Source organism: Pogoniulus pusillus, chromosome 25 (assembly GCF_015220805.1).
Source record: "Pogoniulus pusillus isolate bPogPus1 chromosome 25, bPogPus1.pri, whole genome shotgun sequence".
NCBI classification, from domain to species: Eukaryota; Metazoa; Chordata; class Aves; order Piciformes; family Lybiidae; genus Pogoniulus; species Pogoniulus pusillus.
This window is the reverse complement of record NC_087288.1, coordinates 9,218,062-9,233,815: the sequence shown is the minus strand read 5'-3', so window position 1 is coordinate 9,233,815 and position 15,754 is coordinate 9,218,062. Positions and strand designations below refer to the sequence as shown.

Here is a 15,754-nt window from a genome sequence, read left to right as displayed (position 1 = left end):
TGAATGTTGAAGAGGAAGTGAGCACAGTGATGTGCTACTTCATCTTTTCACACTCCTTCCCTCTCAGTAAAACAGTAGCTACTCCTTGAACCACATAACCCCACCCCCCCTCAAGGACATTTTTCTCTGTGAACAGATGAAAGCCTGTGGATGTGTAGAAAGGATTAAGGCAAAACAGAAAAGGCAATCACTTACACTAGGACAAGCATCTTCTCCTTGCTGTCCCACCAAGATATACAAAGTATCATCCTTCTGGAGATCAAAAATTCCCAGCACAGACACGCCGTGGGACCGCACCATGGTGTTCTTCCCTCCTTTCCCACCAGCTGCTCCATAGCCTGAGATGCTGCAGGAAAAAAGAAAGTGAGAGCCTGGCACCCAAATTTCCCAGACAGATGGAACTCAGTACAAACCACATCTGCACACAGTGTCACAGTGCCATGCCCTGAAGACCTGACGCTCTAAGTAAATCTAAACCCGAGTCTTGAACACTGAAGTTTTTGCTCTACATGGACCTATGAAGTTGGATAGCTACAAACAATCATTTTTCGTATTGATTCTTGGGCAAATACTTGCTGAGGACAGAGTGAGCAGTAGTGTAGTCTCAGACTTTTATATAGGAAACATCTTGTTGCCCTTGAGAACTTCACAGCAAGGAAGAGAAAGAACAGAAGCAGGAGAACTGGTGAGGAGAGCACACACAACTGAAGAGAATGTTAAGCACAAGACTGACAAGAAGACAAGAGAGCAAACAACTCTGTGGCCTAGTCTCAGTAGCATGAACCAGATGGGAAACAGCTCTCCTATTTCCGGGGCCAGAGGCATATGAAAGAGTAGGTGAACAGGACATGACCTGCAGTAAATAAGGAAGGTAGCAGCCCCCTGGCTAAACTCAGTAACTACAACCACCTCACTTAGGAGCAGCTAGTTGCACACACTGGCTGCTGCAGGTCTGGGACTTTTATTTCAAGCAGTCAAGATACAGAAGTCCTTACTGCTGGTGACATTGATGTACTCAAAGATTTAGCTGCTTCCTCTTCCTTCCTAAGGACTTTATAAAAACACTGTCAAACCACACATCTCTGCTGCGACAAAAGACAGAGCTACTCAGCTTTCTGAGCAAGTGAGTGGTGGTACAGCACGCTCAGTTTACACCTGAAATAAGCCAGTGCCTGTCCACTGACACTAGTAGCTGTGCAGCTATTTCCCATGAGAGCAAAATTCAACTTGGAGCATATAAATAGTGATTGCAAGGCTGATAACAAAACGTGTCCTCTCAGCTTCCTAACAGTTACAGTATAATTCTCTGTTCTGATGAAACTTCACCTGGAGTATTGTGACCAGATCAGGATCTCTCAACGTAAGAACAGGGATCTGATGGGAAGGTCCAGTAGTGATAAGACAAGGGGCAATGGCTTTAAACTAGAGCCGTGTAGACTTAGACTGGACATTAGGAAGAAGTTCCTTACTATGAGGGTGGTGGAACAGATTGCCCAGTGAGGCAGAGCAGACACCATCCCTGAAGACAGTCAAAGTCAGGCTTCATGGGTCTCTGAGCGATCCAATGTAGTTGGGGATTTTCCTGCTTACTGCTGAGGGGCTTGAACTAGATGACTTCTAGAGGTCCCTACCAACCCATTGATTCTATGATACGTGCTCTACTTTAACTCATCCTTTCCTCTAGCTGTGGTTGGTCTTTGCCCAGGACATTCCTCCACAGGAACAGCCTTCGAGGAGAACAAACCAGCTGTGCTCATCATGGCTGAGCACCCTGAACACGTTGAGCAGCCAACTCCCTTTCAGACAGCAACTTGATTAGCATCAGGAACAATTAGATACTGCTCTGAGGCAGATGGCATGAAGAAGCTCTGATGTCAAAGTAACTATGGAGCATCAAGTGCCTCATAAAGCACATTAGATCCTTGCAGTGTGACATGATTATGTTCATGCCACTGCTGATAACCAAAGCAATCATTCCTTAGTAAGGCTGCACTGGAGCCAGCAGAAAAAGTGATGGACACAGCACTGGGCTACCCTTAACAGATGCTGCATGAATCTGTAGACTGAGTTGATTTGCTGTAGAATTTTGTAATGGTTAATGAGGTGCACTCTCAGGCACAGCAAGCTGGCAGAGCTCATCAGGGGCCATATTTTTCTGTGTGAGAGCAAAAGGAGGGCCACGAAGATGATCAGAGGGCTGAAGGATCTCTCCTATGAGGACAGGCTATGAAAGTTGGGGCTCCTCAGCCTGGAGAGGAGAAGGCTTCGAGGACACCTTGGAATGGCCTTCCAGTGTCTGAAGGGGGCCTACAGGAAGGCTGCGGAGGGTCTATTTACAAGGTCTTGTAATGACAGGACGAGGAGTAATGGGTTTAAACTGGCAGAGGGGAGATTTAAACTAGATGTTAGGAAGAAGTTCTTTACAGTGAGGGCGGTGAAACACTGGAACAGGTTGCCCAGGGAAGATGTGGCTGCTCCCTCCCTGGAGGTGTTTAAGGCCAGGTTGGATGAGGTCTTGAGCAACCTGTTCTAGTGGGAAGTGTCCCTGCCTATGGTAGGGGGTTGGAACTGGATGAGCTTTCAGGTCCCTTCCAACCTAAACCATTCTATGATTCTATGAACAGATTTTGCACACAAACAGTAATGTCAGGAAGTTCAGGAGAATCCATTTTGGCCTCATTCAAACACTGCAGATAAACACACACCAGCAAATTCAGGTGACAGTCATGCTCTGTTCAAAATGGGTGTCACTATTTAAACAGATGGGTTATCTGGACTTCAGGATTTAGCAGGATCCCTTTTCCTTTCTTTTACAGAGGAATTAATTTAGCCCTTTTGGCCCTGAAGAAAGATTCAGATGATCCTGAGTAAGTACAACCAGAACACAGAATACTTTCCACTGTCTTCCTCTTCTACTATGATACTTGCAGGAATTGAAAAAGAAAACTGCATCTTCAGGAAAGATCAGGATGCACAGATCAGACTGCACAGCCAGGGCTAGAGGAAAAAAAATCCACCACCAAGTAGACAGGTATTGGAAACATGGGAGTCAATTTTGAGGAGATGAGAAAGTGCAGTACCTAGACTGGCCAGATCAGGAGGACACTGCATTCCACATGCCACGTTCTTGTGCTATCTTACAAGAAGGAACCAGAGGAAAGAGAGGACAATGGAAGTGTCCTTCCATAAATAAAGCACTCAGCAAAACAGATCAAAGACTCCTTCTTTAAGTATGGAAAGAATTCAGATAATGCATAGTAATATGTAATTTCTTACAGTTCACTTCTCTCATACTTCATCATAAGCCTAGAGATATGATGAGGAGACCTTATGAATGCTTAGAAGGAAATACAAAAGGAAAATATTCTTTTATGTGGCCTAACTTTATTGTTATACAACATGCAGTCATGCAGGAGCAAACCAGATGACTTCATCCATATCAGCATTGGAGCATGTAGGACTCCAGACTTCACATGAAGCCATCTACAGTATGCTGCAGCCTGCCTACAGTTTCACAGATCATTTTCTGGATATGCTTAGCCTTAGCTAGTAGAGTTCTGTGTAAAGTTGAGCTTTCTGCCTTTGCACTTTAACAGGGCCTCACGTTCACACAACCACCTTCATCCTTCTTAGGCAGTTATCAGGAATGCAACTTGCTGCTCTATGTTACACAGTGCAAAACACACTGATAGGGTGTAACAACAGATTTCTTAAGAGCCCAATAGTCAGCTGGGGGATTTTATCTCTAGGTCAGGTATTTTGGAGATGGCTATCAGGCTGGCTTATATGACTCAGTGCAGCAGGCCTGCAGGGGACAGCTAAATACAGGCAGTGGGGCCAGATACTGGTAAGCCCTAGAATTGATATTGCAACTTGACATTTTCCTAGGGCTATGCTGTACTGGGGTACTCTGCTGCCCCTTTGGTAGCTCAGAATCAGGGAGATGTCAAGTTAATTTAAGCCCACAGTTGCCTCCTTTCCCCAGGCTATGAATTCTCTAGTATAGCCTTAGGAGGCGCAGAAGAGAATGTCATCCATTTATATATAGGTTACCAATGACATTAGCTATCTATTATCTATGCAGAACCTAAGAGTCTGTTAGGTCATTTATAGGACTTAAACAGATAGGTCCTCCCTGCAGGACCTGTGCTTTGTACTGTGTAGCAAAAAACAGCCTACACTTGCACTGGAATTCTGTCTATTCTTGGGCTGTGATATTAAAGAAATGACAGTGCTGTAAGTTTGTGACATCTTCTCTTTTGAACTACATTTTATAACCATATTTACTGAATGCCAGTCCTGAAAAAAAATCTATTTGCCTCAGGCAACTCATTTTTGATAGCTGAGTAAAATATCATAAATGAGTTTTTTTTTCATTACCATCAATCCTTGTGTCAGCAGGGACTCAGAAAGAACTTGAAACTAGTGTAGCCCAGCCAGTTTGTCAAAACTGCTCTGTGGTAGGCTTCTGTAGGGACTGATATCTATCCTCAACACTGATGTTCTTTTTCAACAACAACAACAAAAGGGGAGAAAAAAAGGGGAAAAAAAAAGAAAGAAAAAAGAAAAAAAGAAAAAGAAAGAAAAGGAAAAAAAGGATTAAAAATATGAAAAAAGAAAGATAAAGAAAGAAAAAATAAAGATGAAAAATGATGAAAAAAGGGAAGATGAAAAAAGGCAAAAAGAAAAAGAAAATAGAAAAAAAAAGGGAAGGTGCCAGTAAAATTTAACTGAAATTTGCCCAAAGCCTTCAGTGGGATATTCTACTTTGAGATCCATGATACCATTGCTATATTCAACAGGGAATGCTGCAATGACATACACCACTAGACAGCCATTAATTCAAACAGACAGCTCTGCTTACAAGCTGATGCATGTAATGGCTTGATGGTACCACTCAGATACTAAACTCCAATTATATTTCCCCCCCCAGCAAAAGCAAAAAGAAAGACTGATTGCTAAAAATCTGATTAAGTGGCATTGAACTGTATCTGATCATCCCCCTTTGAAAATAACTCCATAGAGGGATTTAAGTGTGAGGACCTTCAGTATCATAAAGACTAAACATTGAGGTGGTTGGCTTCCAAAAATCAATTCTACAGTAGTAAGCCAGGCTTACAGGCTCAATTTACAATGTCTAGATTCTAAAGAGTTAAGATGCTGAGCACAGCTTGATGCAAATTGTCCCATAAGAAATGCTGATATACAATTGTGTCATCTGGACAGAGAGGAATTGTGCCTCACATTATCAAGAAGAGCAAGAAAAAAATCATTCCCACTCTACTCAGCACTGGTAGTGCCACATCTTCAGTACAGTTTTGGGGCCCCTGCTGCAAGGACATTGAAGTGCTGGAAGTAGGTCTGGAGAAGGGCAACTAAGCTGGTAGAGAGTCTTGAATACGAGTCTTACGAGGAGCAGCTGAGGCTGTGCAGCATGGAGAAAAGGAGGCTGAGGGGAGATCTCATCAACCTTTACAACTGCCTGAAAGAAGGCTGGAGTAAGGTGGGGGGAAACAGGCTGCCCAAGTGGAGTAGTGGAGTCACCATCCCTGGAGGTGTTGAAAAGACAAGTGGATGTGGTGCTTAGGGACAGAGTTTAGTGGTAGTGGTTTAGCAGTAGTGGTGGATTGTAAGCTCTATTTCAGCAGCTGGATTTGATGATCTCAAAGGTCTCTTCTAACCTTGACAGTTCTATGGTTCTATGATTCATTATGATTTCATGTTCCTTGGCCTCGGCAGGTCAAACAACTCTATTTTCACTTAGCCGTAGAGCTCTCACAACCTGTAACTGTGCAGGCTAAAGATATGTCTGCCTTAGCTATTTGCTTCTTTCTCTTTGATCAAAAAGTTGCATGTTCCAGACAAGAAATCTGACACTGGAAGGACTGGAAGGCAAAGGATTAGCAAGAAGTATACCCTGTATAGATCCAGCCAATAATCTGAACGTAACCATGTATGCCTAGCATGTATCTGCAACTTCAAGAACCTTTAACCCCAAAGTTACACAACAACAACTGGAAATGGTTCCCTTACCTGTATGTGTTGGTTGCTGGCACTCTCCAGATCTGAATGCCTTGGAGAATCCCTTCAGCTCCTACAAGTACACTGAGGTTGGAGTTCCTGTAGGCATCATTGCATTGGCTCTGCGTGGGGCCATAGGGGCCGCTGGCACCACATGTTGTGAATAACCAATGATCTGAAATGAAGACATAGACGAAGCATGACCTGAACAGCCAAAAATCAAGAAGCTCTTATGCATTTTATTCACTGCCACTGGTTTGAGGCAGAACAAACAGTCTCATATTTTTTCCCAAAAGACTCACAGTGCTGTGTATCTTGGGTATTTTTCACCTGTATATCCTGAAAGCTATCTGTGGTGGGTTAGGGACTTCTCCCTCCCAGTACTTGAAATTCAGCAGACTAGCTCAGATAGCTTGGAAGTAAGATGAAGCTCTCTTTACAGCAAGGCAAAATGTACAAGCAAATACACACACAATATATTTACAACTATTTACAGTTATATATAAATTAGAAATAATACAGAAATCCAAACTTCCTCCTGGACAAAGAAAACTGCCAGCAAAGATTACATTGTTATGTGTTAGCCAAAATTAATAGAAAAGATACTAGAGGGGAGTGAGGAGGAAGCAAACATCCCAGACCAAAGTAGGACAAATTGCTTATGTTTTGGCTTTTTATCCCTCAATGGGGGTTGGTCTCTTCTTTCAGGCAACCAGCAACAGAACAAGGGGACACAGTCTCAAGCTATGCTGGGGGAAGTATAGGCTGGATGTTAGGAGGAAGTTCTTCACAGAGAGAGTGATTGGCATTGGAATGGGCTGCCCAGGGAGGTGGTGGAGTCACTGTCTCTGGAGGTGTTTAATAAAAGACTGGATGAAGCATTTAGTGCCATGGTCCAGATGACTGGCTAGGGCTGGGTGATAGGTTGGACTGGATGATCTTGGAGGTCTCGTCCAACCTGGTTGATTCTATGATTCTATAAGTCCAGCCAGGAATGGCCTAGGCTGGAATAGCATGCACCATTCTGCTGCTTTCTAGGAGCCTCTCATTGGCAACGAATGATATAGACTTCATTATTTTCTTTTGACAACCAATGATCGCATTTCTCTCATTAGAATATTCCAGTTTGCCTCAAACCAGCACAGCCATCATCTTGCAAACCCTTGTCCCTCTCCTTTCATCTCTGCCCAGCGTCATCCTAGAAAAGGTAATAATCTCAAACTGCAGCTCACAGGCCACTGTTAAGCTGAATCCAAATAAAATAGAAAGGTTTTTCCTTCCACTAAACATGTCTCTTGTAGCATATTTGGGCTACAGACCAACACTGTAACTACTGGGAATACATAAGTGGGATTGCTCCTGCACTGAGTGAAAGGTATCTGCCTCCACACCATGGTGCCCTGGAATTACTGGGAATACATAACTGGGACTGCTCATGCACTGAGTGAAAGGTATCTGCCTCCACACCATGGTGCCCTGGAATTACTGGGAATACATAACTGGGACTGCTCATGCACTGAGTGAAAGGTATCTGCCTCCACACCATGGTGCCCTGGAATTACTGGGAATACATAACTGGGACTGCTCATGCACTGAGTGAAAGGTATCTGCCTCCACACCATGGTGCCCTGGAATTACTGGGAATACATAACTGGGACTGCTCATGCACTGAGTGAAAGGTATCTGCCTCCACACCATGGTGCCCTGGAATTACTGGGAATACATAACTGGGATTGCTCCTGTGCTGAGTGAAAGGTATCTGCCTCCACACCACGGTGCTGCTGGCAGCCAAATGTTAGTGAAGATGAAGAGGAGCTGTTTCCTGTAAGCCTCATAACACTATCATAACTATGAACACAGCTCTCTTTTTTGCTAATGCTTAACAGCCCCAAGATTAGAGTAGACTAAAATGCAACCCAGACCGTGCAGTTCTGGGCTTTTCTCCCTGGGCTGGCAGACTGCACACCTGTAACCTGAAGAGTGGTGCAGTTTAGCTTTTTCAGATTCTGCAGACATATTTTACATGGGAAAGAAGCTGCTAATGACATAACCCCCTGTAAACACAACAGCATCTGTGATTAAACCATAACAATAAACTAATTGTATTCAAATAATTAAGTGCTCACAAGAGATTCAAGCTAGGCTTCAGAAGGCAAAACACCTGACTGAGGCTTGTAAAACAAGCACTCAGCTCTGCACGTTCTAGGCTGGGTGCAAATCAATGCTTCTTTACTACAGTCATTTTCATCAGTGGGAAGTACTGGTTCTGTACAAGAAGATTTCTACACTGAGGTGTTGCAAATTTATGCTGATCCAATTAAAAAATAATTAAATACTTGATGCTTAAAATACCTTATTTATCCTTAAAGATTCATTATTAGGGCCAACATAGTTGCAAGACCACAATGCTCTTGTAAAACCCACTCTGACATATTTGCTAGGATATCAGGAAATGGTTCACATGTAATCAAAACTAAGATTTAGAAGGTACATAAATGGACCAGGTGCCTCTTATATGATTTGCTATTCATACTTAATAACAAACTGATATACTCAATCTAATCTGGTTCGATGGCCACAGAAGTCAGTGGCATCCTATTAACATGATTTACTATTCATACTTAATAACAAACTAATATACTCAATCTAATCTGGTTTGGTGGCCACAGAAGTCAGTGGCATCCTGGCTGGTGTCAGGAATAGTGTGGCCAGCAGGTCCATCTCTACTCAGCACTGGTGAGGCCACACCTTGAGTACTGGGTTCAGGTTTGGGACCCTCACTATAAGAGCATTGAGTTGCTGGAGCACATGAAAAGCCATGAACCCAAGCCTTATAAGGAACAGCTGAGGGAACTGGAGTTGTTTAGTCTTCAGAAGAGGACTCTGAGGAGAGATCTCATCACTCTCATGACTACTTCAAAGAAGGGCAGAGCCATGTAGCGATCAGTCTTTTCTCATGTGCAGTAAGTGACAGGACAAGGAAGTGGCCTCAAGTTGTGCCACGGGAGGTTCTGGTTGGATGTTGGGAACAATCTCTTCACAGCAAGGGTTCTCACACATTGGAACAGGCTGCTCAGGGAGGTGGTGGAGCCACCATCCCCAGAGGTATTCATAAAACACATGGATGTGATGCTGAGGGACACAGTTTAGTGGTAGTGGCTTAGCAGCAGTGGTGGAGTTGGGAGCTTTAGGCTAGTGGTTAGACTTGATCTCAAAGGTCTCTTCCAACCTTATCATGACTGTAATAAACTCTGTTTGTTAATTCTATTGCCATTAAAGCCAAAAGATTTGAAATCCATCTAAAGGATGTTATTTCTGCAAACAAACATTGGGCCAGCCAGCCACCAGCCCTCCCTACGGCCTTCCCAAAAAATACAGCTTTCTCCTCAGCTTCTGCTAATGCAATACAACACAGACTGAACAATAATACAGACTCTTTCAGCAACGGTACTAATTAGCTTAGACAGAGCATTAGTTTGATTAGTTCTTGGAATTCAGACCTATTGTCTAAGTAGATCTGGTCTAGAAATGATGGTCTGCCTGCGTCTGGATGAGAGATGCCAGTAGTTCTACCATTGCTGTTACTGGAGAGGTTCACATACCAGAAATAGAAGGAGAAACATTAGTTTAGCCAGGCAGAAGGTCTGAATTAACTTTTCACAAGTAATTCCAAAATTGACCTAAATTCCATCTTACAAAAAAGTTTAATGCAAATCCTCTGTTGCCTGCCCTAGGTGATCCTGCTTTGACAGAGAGGTTGGACTTGATGATCTGCAGAGGTCCCTTCCAACCCCTGCTATTCTATGATTCTGTGCAACATAGCAAATAATTTGGCAGGACTTTAAGACATTAAGTGGCTGGTATTTTGGAAAAACCTTCTTGGTTATTCCAAGAAGCACTGCAAAATTACTACTTTAAGCAAGCTTCCTAGTCCAAGTACTTCTGAGGGAACGACCTCCCCCTTCTTAGAGCAAAATCTGCACCAAGCTCCTCAGAACTCCCTTGCAAGTGTCCCCTCGAGATTTTGCCATTGTTATGTCTCACAGGGATATGAACATACTTATTTATTTCTCCAATCTTTCTGCAGTGGGTGGCATGAGCCTTAGCATTAGTAGATCGCAAATGGTGGAATTCCCCTCTCCTCCTTGGCCTCCAATGTAGCCCCCAAATAACTGAAGAACCATAGGTAAAAGGGCAAATGCATCAAGTTCTCAATGTTCCTAAAGCAAAAACCACACAGAATCATGGAATGCTAAGGGTTGGAAGGGACCTCCAGAGCTCATTGAGTCCAACAGCCCCTGCAAAGCAAGACCACACAGATCACACAGGAGCACATCCAGGCAGGTTCTGAAGATCTCTAGAACAGGAGACTCCGCAATCTCTCTGGGCAGCCTCCTCCATGGCTCCAGCACCCTTGCAGTAAAGACTTTTTTCTCATGTTGAGATGGAATTTCCTGTGGTCAAGTTTATGTCCCTTGCCCCTCATCCTATCACAGGGTATGAAAAGGGGCTGGCTTCATCCTCCTTAAAGCCATCTTTCAGATATTTGTAGACAGTGATAAAAGTCCACTTTCAGCCTTCTCTTCTCCAGGCTAAACAGCCCCAGCTCTCTCAGTCTCCCCTCATAAGAGAGATGCTCCAGTCCCTTAATCATCTTTGTAGCTCTCCACTGAACTCTCTCAAGCAGCTTCCTGTCCCTCTTGAACTGGTATTTGCAGTCTTGCACCAGAAGTTACTTGTTTATTCTCACAAAAATCCTCAACCTCAAACCCAAGGCAAAATCTCACACAAAATGGAAGACAAGAGACTCACTCTGTCAGCTATCAAAGTGATTTAACACTGCAATATCCCAGTGGGCTAAGCCACCTGCACTGAAACATATGTTTAGAAAAGCAGGCAGGTAAGTGTCTTTGTTTGGAACAGAAAGAAGCCATTTGGATGTCTCTGGTGAAATATCAAACATGTTCTCCCAAAGGTAGAAGCAGGTGACCTTCAATGGGACAATAAGCTCCAAACATGAGAATGAAAACAGAAAACTGGAAGTGATAAAACCTAGGACAGACCATGGCATGCTGCTATGGTTAGGCTTTACATGTTTGGTTTACTCCCATTATATAAATCCTGTTCCTTAAGTATTTGCTTGCTTAGGCTTGCTAAAAGTACCTCTATACTATCACATACACAGTACTGGACCTGAAATTGGCAGCTCCTGACTCCCACTGGGTTCCAGGGACAGGGGGATCAATGAACTACATCTTACTCCAAAAAGCTTTTTAATGGCCCTCTGCTTCCTTTGAAGCCAAATGCTCTGGAGGAACAGAAGAAAAATATCCTCCTGCTGCAAACATTACACCTTCAGACTTTGAACTGAAGCAACCACATCTTCTGTATTTTATGCTTCTTGGACAGACTATGGGGGCTCACTTTCCAGTGCAGAGGCAGCACGATGGTAAGAGCAGACAGTGCTGGTAACATAAGATTAGTGAAAGTACATCTAACTTCTTGGAATCTGGCTTTTAAGAGCATGAAAATACATGGAATGAAAAATCACAGATAAGTTATAGAGGGATTATGATGTAAGGACTCTGGAGATGACTGAGCACAGGAGGTACTAGCAGAGATTGCAAAAGAAGTAATGGATACAGTGTGATACACAAGATTTCATGTAAAGCCTCCTAGGTTCTGCAGCTGCTGTAGTCAGTGCCAGTAGACACATTTGCTTGCTCTGTTTTAGTAAATGGTGCACAGGAATGGGAGAAGACAAGTTTCAGAAGTAGTACAGCTGGGTAGTAATGCTTGCTTAAAACATTGCAGGAGGAAGTTTGACCCATGGGGGGACAGCACTGGATTCGGGAGCTGGTTTCTTCTCCCAGCTATAAGGTGATAGAATAAGAGGAAATGGCCTCAAATTGCAGCAGGGGAGGTTTAGGTTGGACAATATGAAACACTTCTTTCTTGAAAGAGTGATCAGGCATTGGAACAGGCTACCCAGGAAGGAGGAGTCACCATCCCTGGAGGTGTTCAGAAACTGTGTAGGCATGGTACCTCAGGACGTGGTTTAAAGGCTGTGGTGGTGTTGGGCTGACGCTTGGACTCGATAAGCTTTGAGATCTTTTCCAACAGAAGCAGTTCTGTGATGCTGTGATTTGAACCACCAAGAATTTTAGTAAAGCAAACAGCATCTGAGCTGAACCACCAAGAATTTCAGTGACACCTATAGCCAGGTGTTTCACAATCTCCTTGTTCCTCACTGCTGCACTGACTAGCAGTTCCATCCCTGCTGTTTATGTGCACTTTCATACATGACTGAATGGCAGTCCAACATCTAACAGCTTCAGAGCTGGATTAAATAGGACAGAATATGGCTTGGGAAGAACTTGCCCCTCATTACAACATAATTAGGACAGATGTGCTTTAGTTACAGTTCTGGATACAGACTAAAAACTTTGCACTTTCCTCTCTCTGCTCAAACATTTCACAAAGCCAACCTGTAATATGTAGTGGTAACAGCAGCCCAAGATTTTAAACCATTAACCCAGTAAGAAAGCAGAGCACTGCCCATCTTAGATAACCCACCACTTTTTTTTTTTTTAAGGTAAGAATAACCACTGGCTCTCTGAGAGGTATTGATTTTCTCTTGATTCCAGAAATGACTGCAGCATGTCTCATGAGCTCAGAGAGAGCCCTTCTGCAGGCTGCTGCATGCCACAGCAGTTTACAGTAATTCAATTTGAAGCATTATTTTAATCTCCAAAGACTAAGCCAGCAGCACTGAATTGAAAATCCTTAAGCAGCTGGGTGAGAAGCATAGATTTTTTTTTTCCCATCAGTGCACAAGTGATGAAAAAAAATGGCAAAAAGCAGGACTCTCCAGCCTAAATCTTCCCAAACTAGGGGTAGATTTTGGAGTTTTGCCCAACTTCACACAAATTACAGATGCCTGGTTTCCAGAAAGAGCTGAGCATTCAGATAGTTTAGCATAGGGTCCCTATGTATTCTGTCATTGGCAACTGCAAGATACTAACTGAGCTTAAAACATGGAAATTCCTGTGGAAGGTGAGGGGAAACTACGAGAAGTGAAGATTACACTGGGATTCAGAGTTGGGGTATTTGATTTCAGGGAATCATTTATACTTCAGGTCATTTGGCAGAACTCCCACTGTCATGAGAAATGTGGCAGAGGAAACACTTGGTCTTTTGCATCTTCACCCTCCTCAAGCTCCCTGGCAATCTCCCCAGTGTGTTGTTAAGGTTCCAGCAACAACATCTTGCAAGAAATGCCATTTTGGCTCTATTAAAACACAATCACAGAGCACCACAGTTGGCAAATGATTCCAAGATCATCCGATCCAAGCATTATCTAACTGTACCACAGCCACTACTGCTGCCAAAAAAATGCCATCTTGGCTCTATTAAAACAGATTAGAAAAAATAAAAATCCTTCTTCCTGATTCTTCTTTCCAAATTAGATTTGCTGATGTATTTCCATACTCACTCATTCATGCTTATCTTCTTTTGTACAGCAGAAATTCTAGTTCTCACACAGCTTGACTGGATAGCTGGTATGCAGAGCAACCAAGGTGCTGGATTTCAACTACAGCAGAGAGGAGTGATGTCCTCCTGCTCTTGGAAAGCAAAAAGAACAAAACCCCACAAGACTTTAAATGACTAATTAATTTGAAGCTCTGCTACCACTTGGAGCCCAAGGCAGCATTGCTGCAGGCACTGTTGCAAATAACAACTAGCAACAATGAAGGAAAAAGAATGGAGCAAAGCCTAAGGCACATTTGTAGTCCCAGCACAGAAAACAGCTTCACTGGAACAGAGAGCACATAAACTCCGCATTGCAAACCAGACATGGCCATTTTAGCTCAAGGTCCTAAAGGTATTAACTGGTATTTGTTAAAGGAAGCTGGTTTGAACTGAGATTCAACTCATTCCAACCCAAAACTTTACTTTGATTTGAGTAAATTACCAACCAAGTACTATGGTACTTGGCTGATTTTGGAACCTAGAGTAACACATTGATGAAATCTAAAGGTGCTTTAAAAGAACGTGTAGGCAGCTCACGGAACTTGCTGCCACCACCTCTGCTCAGGCCAAGAGGTTATTCCTGCTTCCAGCAGAATAAACCAAACTGTTAATAAGGGCTGTAAGGTCTCATGCTTCAGGAGCATTACAATCCCAGTGGCTAAACTTCTGGAGGCAACTCATTCTTTTAGCACTCCCTCAGGGAGTTCATTTTACTTTTTCCTCTAAGGCAGATGTCATCAAATTCAATGCCAAGCAGAATACTTGCTTTATCTGTTTCTAAAATCATGCACAATCTCCTCTACAATAGTTGAACAATCAGAGGCTTGTGGGAAACTGCTCCTCTTCACCTTCACTAACATTTGGCTGCCAGTGGCACCATGGTGTGGAGACAGATACCTTTCACTCAGCACAGGAGCAATTCCAGTTATGTGTTCCCAGTAATTCCAGGGCACCATGGTGTGGAGGCAGATACCTTTCACTCAGTGCAGGAGCAATCCCACTTATGTATTCCCAGTAATTCCAGGGTTGGTCTGTGCTGGAAGTCTGTAGCCCAAATATGCTACAAGAGACCTGTTTAGTGGAAGGAAAAACCTTTCTATTTTATTTGGGTTCAGCTTAACAGTGGCCTGTGAGCTGTAGTTTGAGATTATTACCTTTTCTAGGATGACGTTGGGCAGAGACGAATGGAGTGGGGTTTGCAAGATGATGGCTGTGCTGGTTTGAGGCTAACTGGAATATTTTAATGAGAGAAATGAGATCATTGGTTGTAAAAAGAAAATCACGATGAAGTCTGTTTTTTTTTTTGACTTGCTGAGAGGGCTAAAAAGCCAAAATGTCAACAATTTGTCCCACTCTGGTTTGGGATGCTGGATCTATTTGCTTCCTCCTTACTCTGCTACAATATCTTTTCTACTAATCTTGGCTAACACATAACAACATAAGCTTTGCTGGTTGTTTTGTCTGTCTGGGAAAGCAGAGGGAGAAAGAGAAGGTAGCCCTGAGCCCCTTCTGGGAAGTTTCCTTTGTTTGGGAGGGAGTTTGGATTTCTGTATTATTTCTAATTTGTATACAATTGTAAATACTTGTTGACATTGTGTATACATGCTGGTACATTTAGCTTTGCTGTAAATAGAGCTTTATCTTACTTCCAAGCCATCTGAGCTAGTCTGGTAAATCTCAATAACGTGAGGGAGGAAAGTTCCTAAGCTATGTCAATGGCAAATGGCAAAACTGGGTTGTGCTGACAGTCCCTCAACTCTTAAATGAGTTCACTCAATAGCAGTAATGGGACATAAAATGATCATAGAGATGAGTTGGCCTTGCCAGCAGTACCAGAGCCAGTTACACAGGTATGGTTAGACTGGCAGGATGCTGGCTTTTCAACTCTTCCTGGAATTGCTATTTCTACCTCTTTCTTTCTGCTCTCTAAAGGGGGCAGCAGAGGAAGGCTTGGTTATGTCTCAGTTTTAACAAGAGCATTTTCGCTGATGACAAATGTATGCCAGTCTGATCTCTAGTATCAGTTCAGAGAAATGCTCAAAGCTTGATTCATGCTTCAGATTTTTCTTAAGTGCCCAGATAAAGGGAACACAATCAGGGTATCCTTGTAGGAAATCATCTGTGCTCAGTATAAGAAATCAAGGGCATTACTGACTTTGACCAGCAGTGAGAATGGCTTGTTGCTTGCTGCCTTCTGGAA

The 15,754-nt window shown here is 43.1% G+C and overlaps 1 protein-coding gene across 1 annotated transcript in view; it reads right to left on the bottom strand.

Moving 5' to 3' along the window:
- Window positions 1-15,754, bottom strand: part of LOC135186555 (ALK tyrosine kinase receptor-like) — a 203,259-nt gene that overhangs the window by 35,081 nt on the left and 152,424 nt on the right. The window contains exons 9-10 of the mRNA XM_064164356.1: window positions 6,034-6,196; window positions 196-346 (exon numbers count right to left, since the gene is read on the bottom strand). Of these exons, the coding sequence (XP_064020426.1) occupies window positions 196-346; window positions 6,034-6,196 (314 nt within the window). The remainder of the gene's footprint in view (window positions 1-195; window positions 347-6,033; window positions 6,197-15,754) is intronic.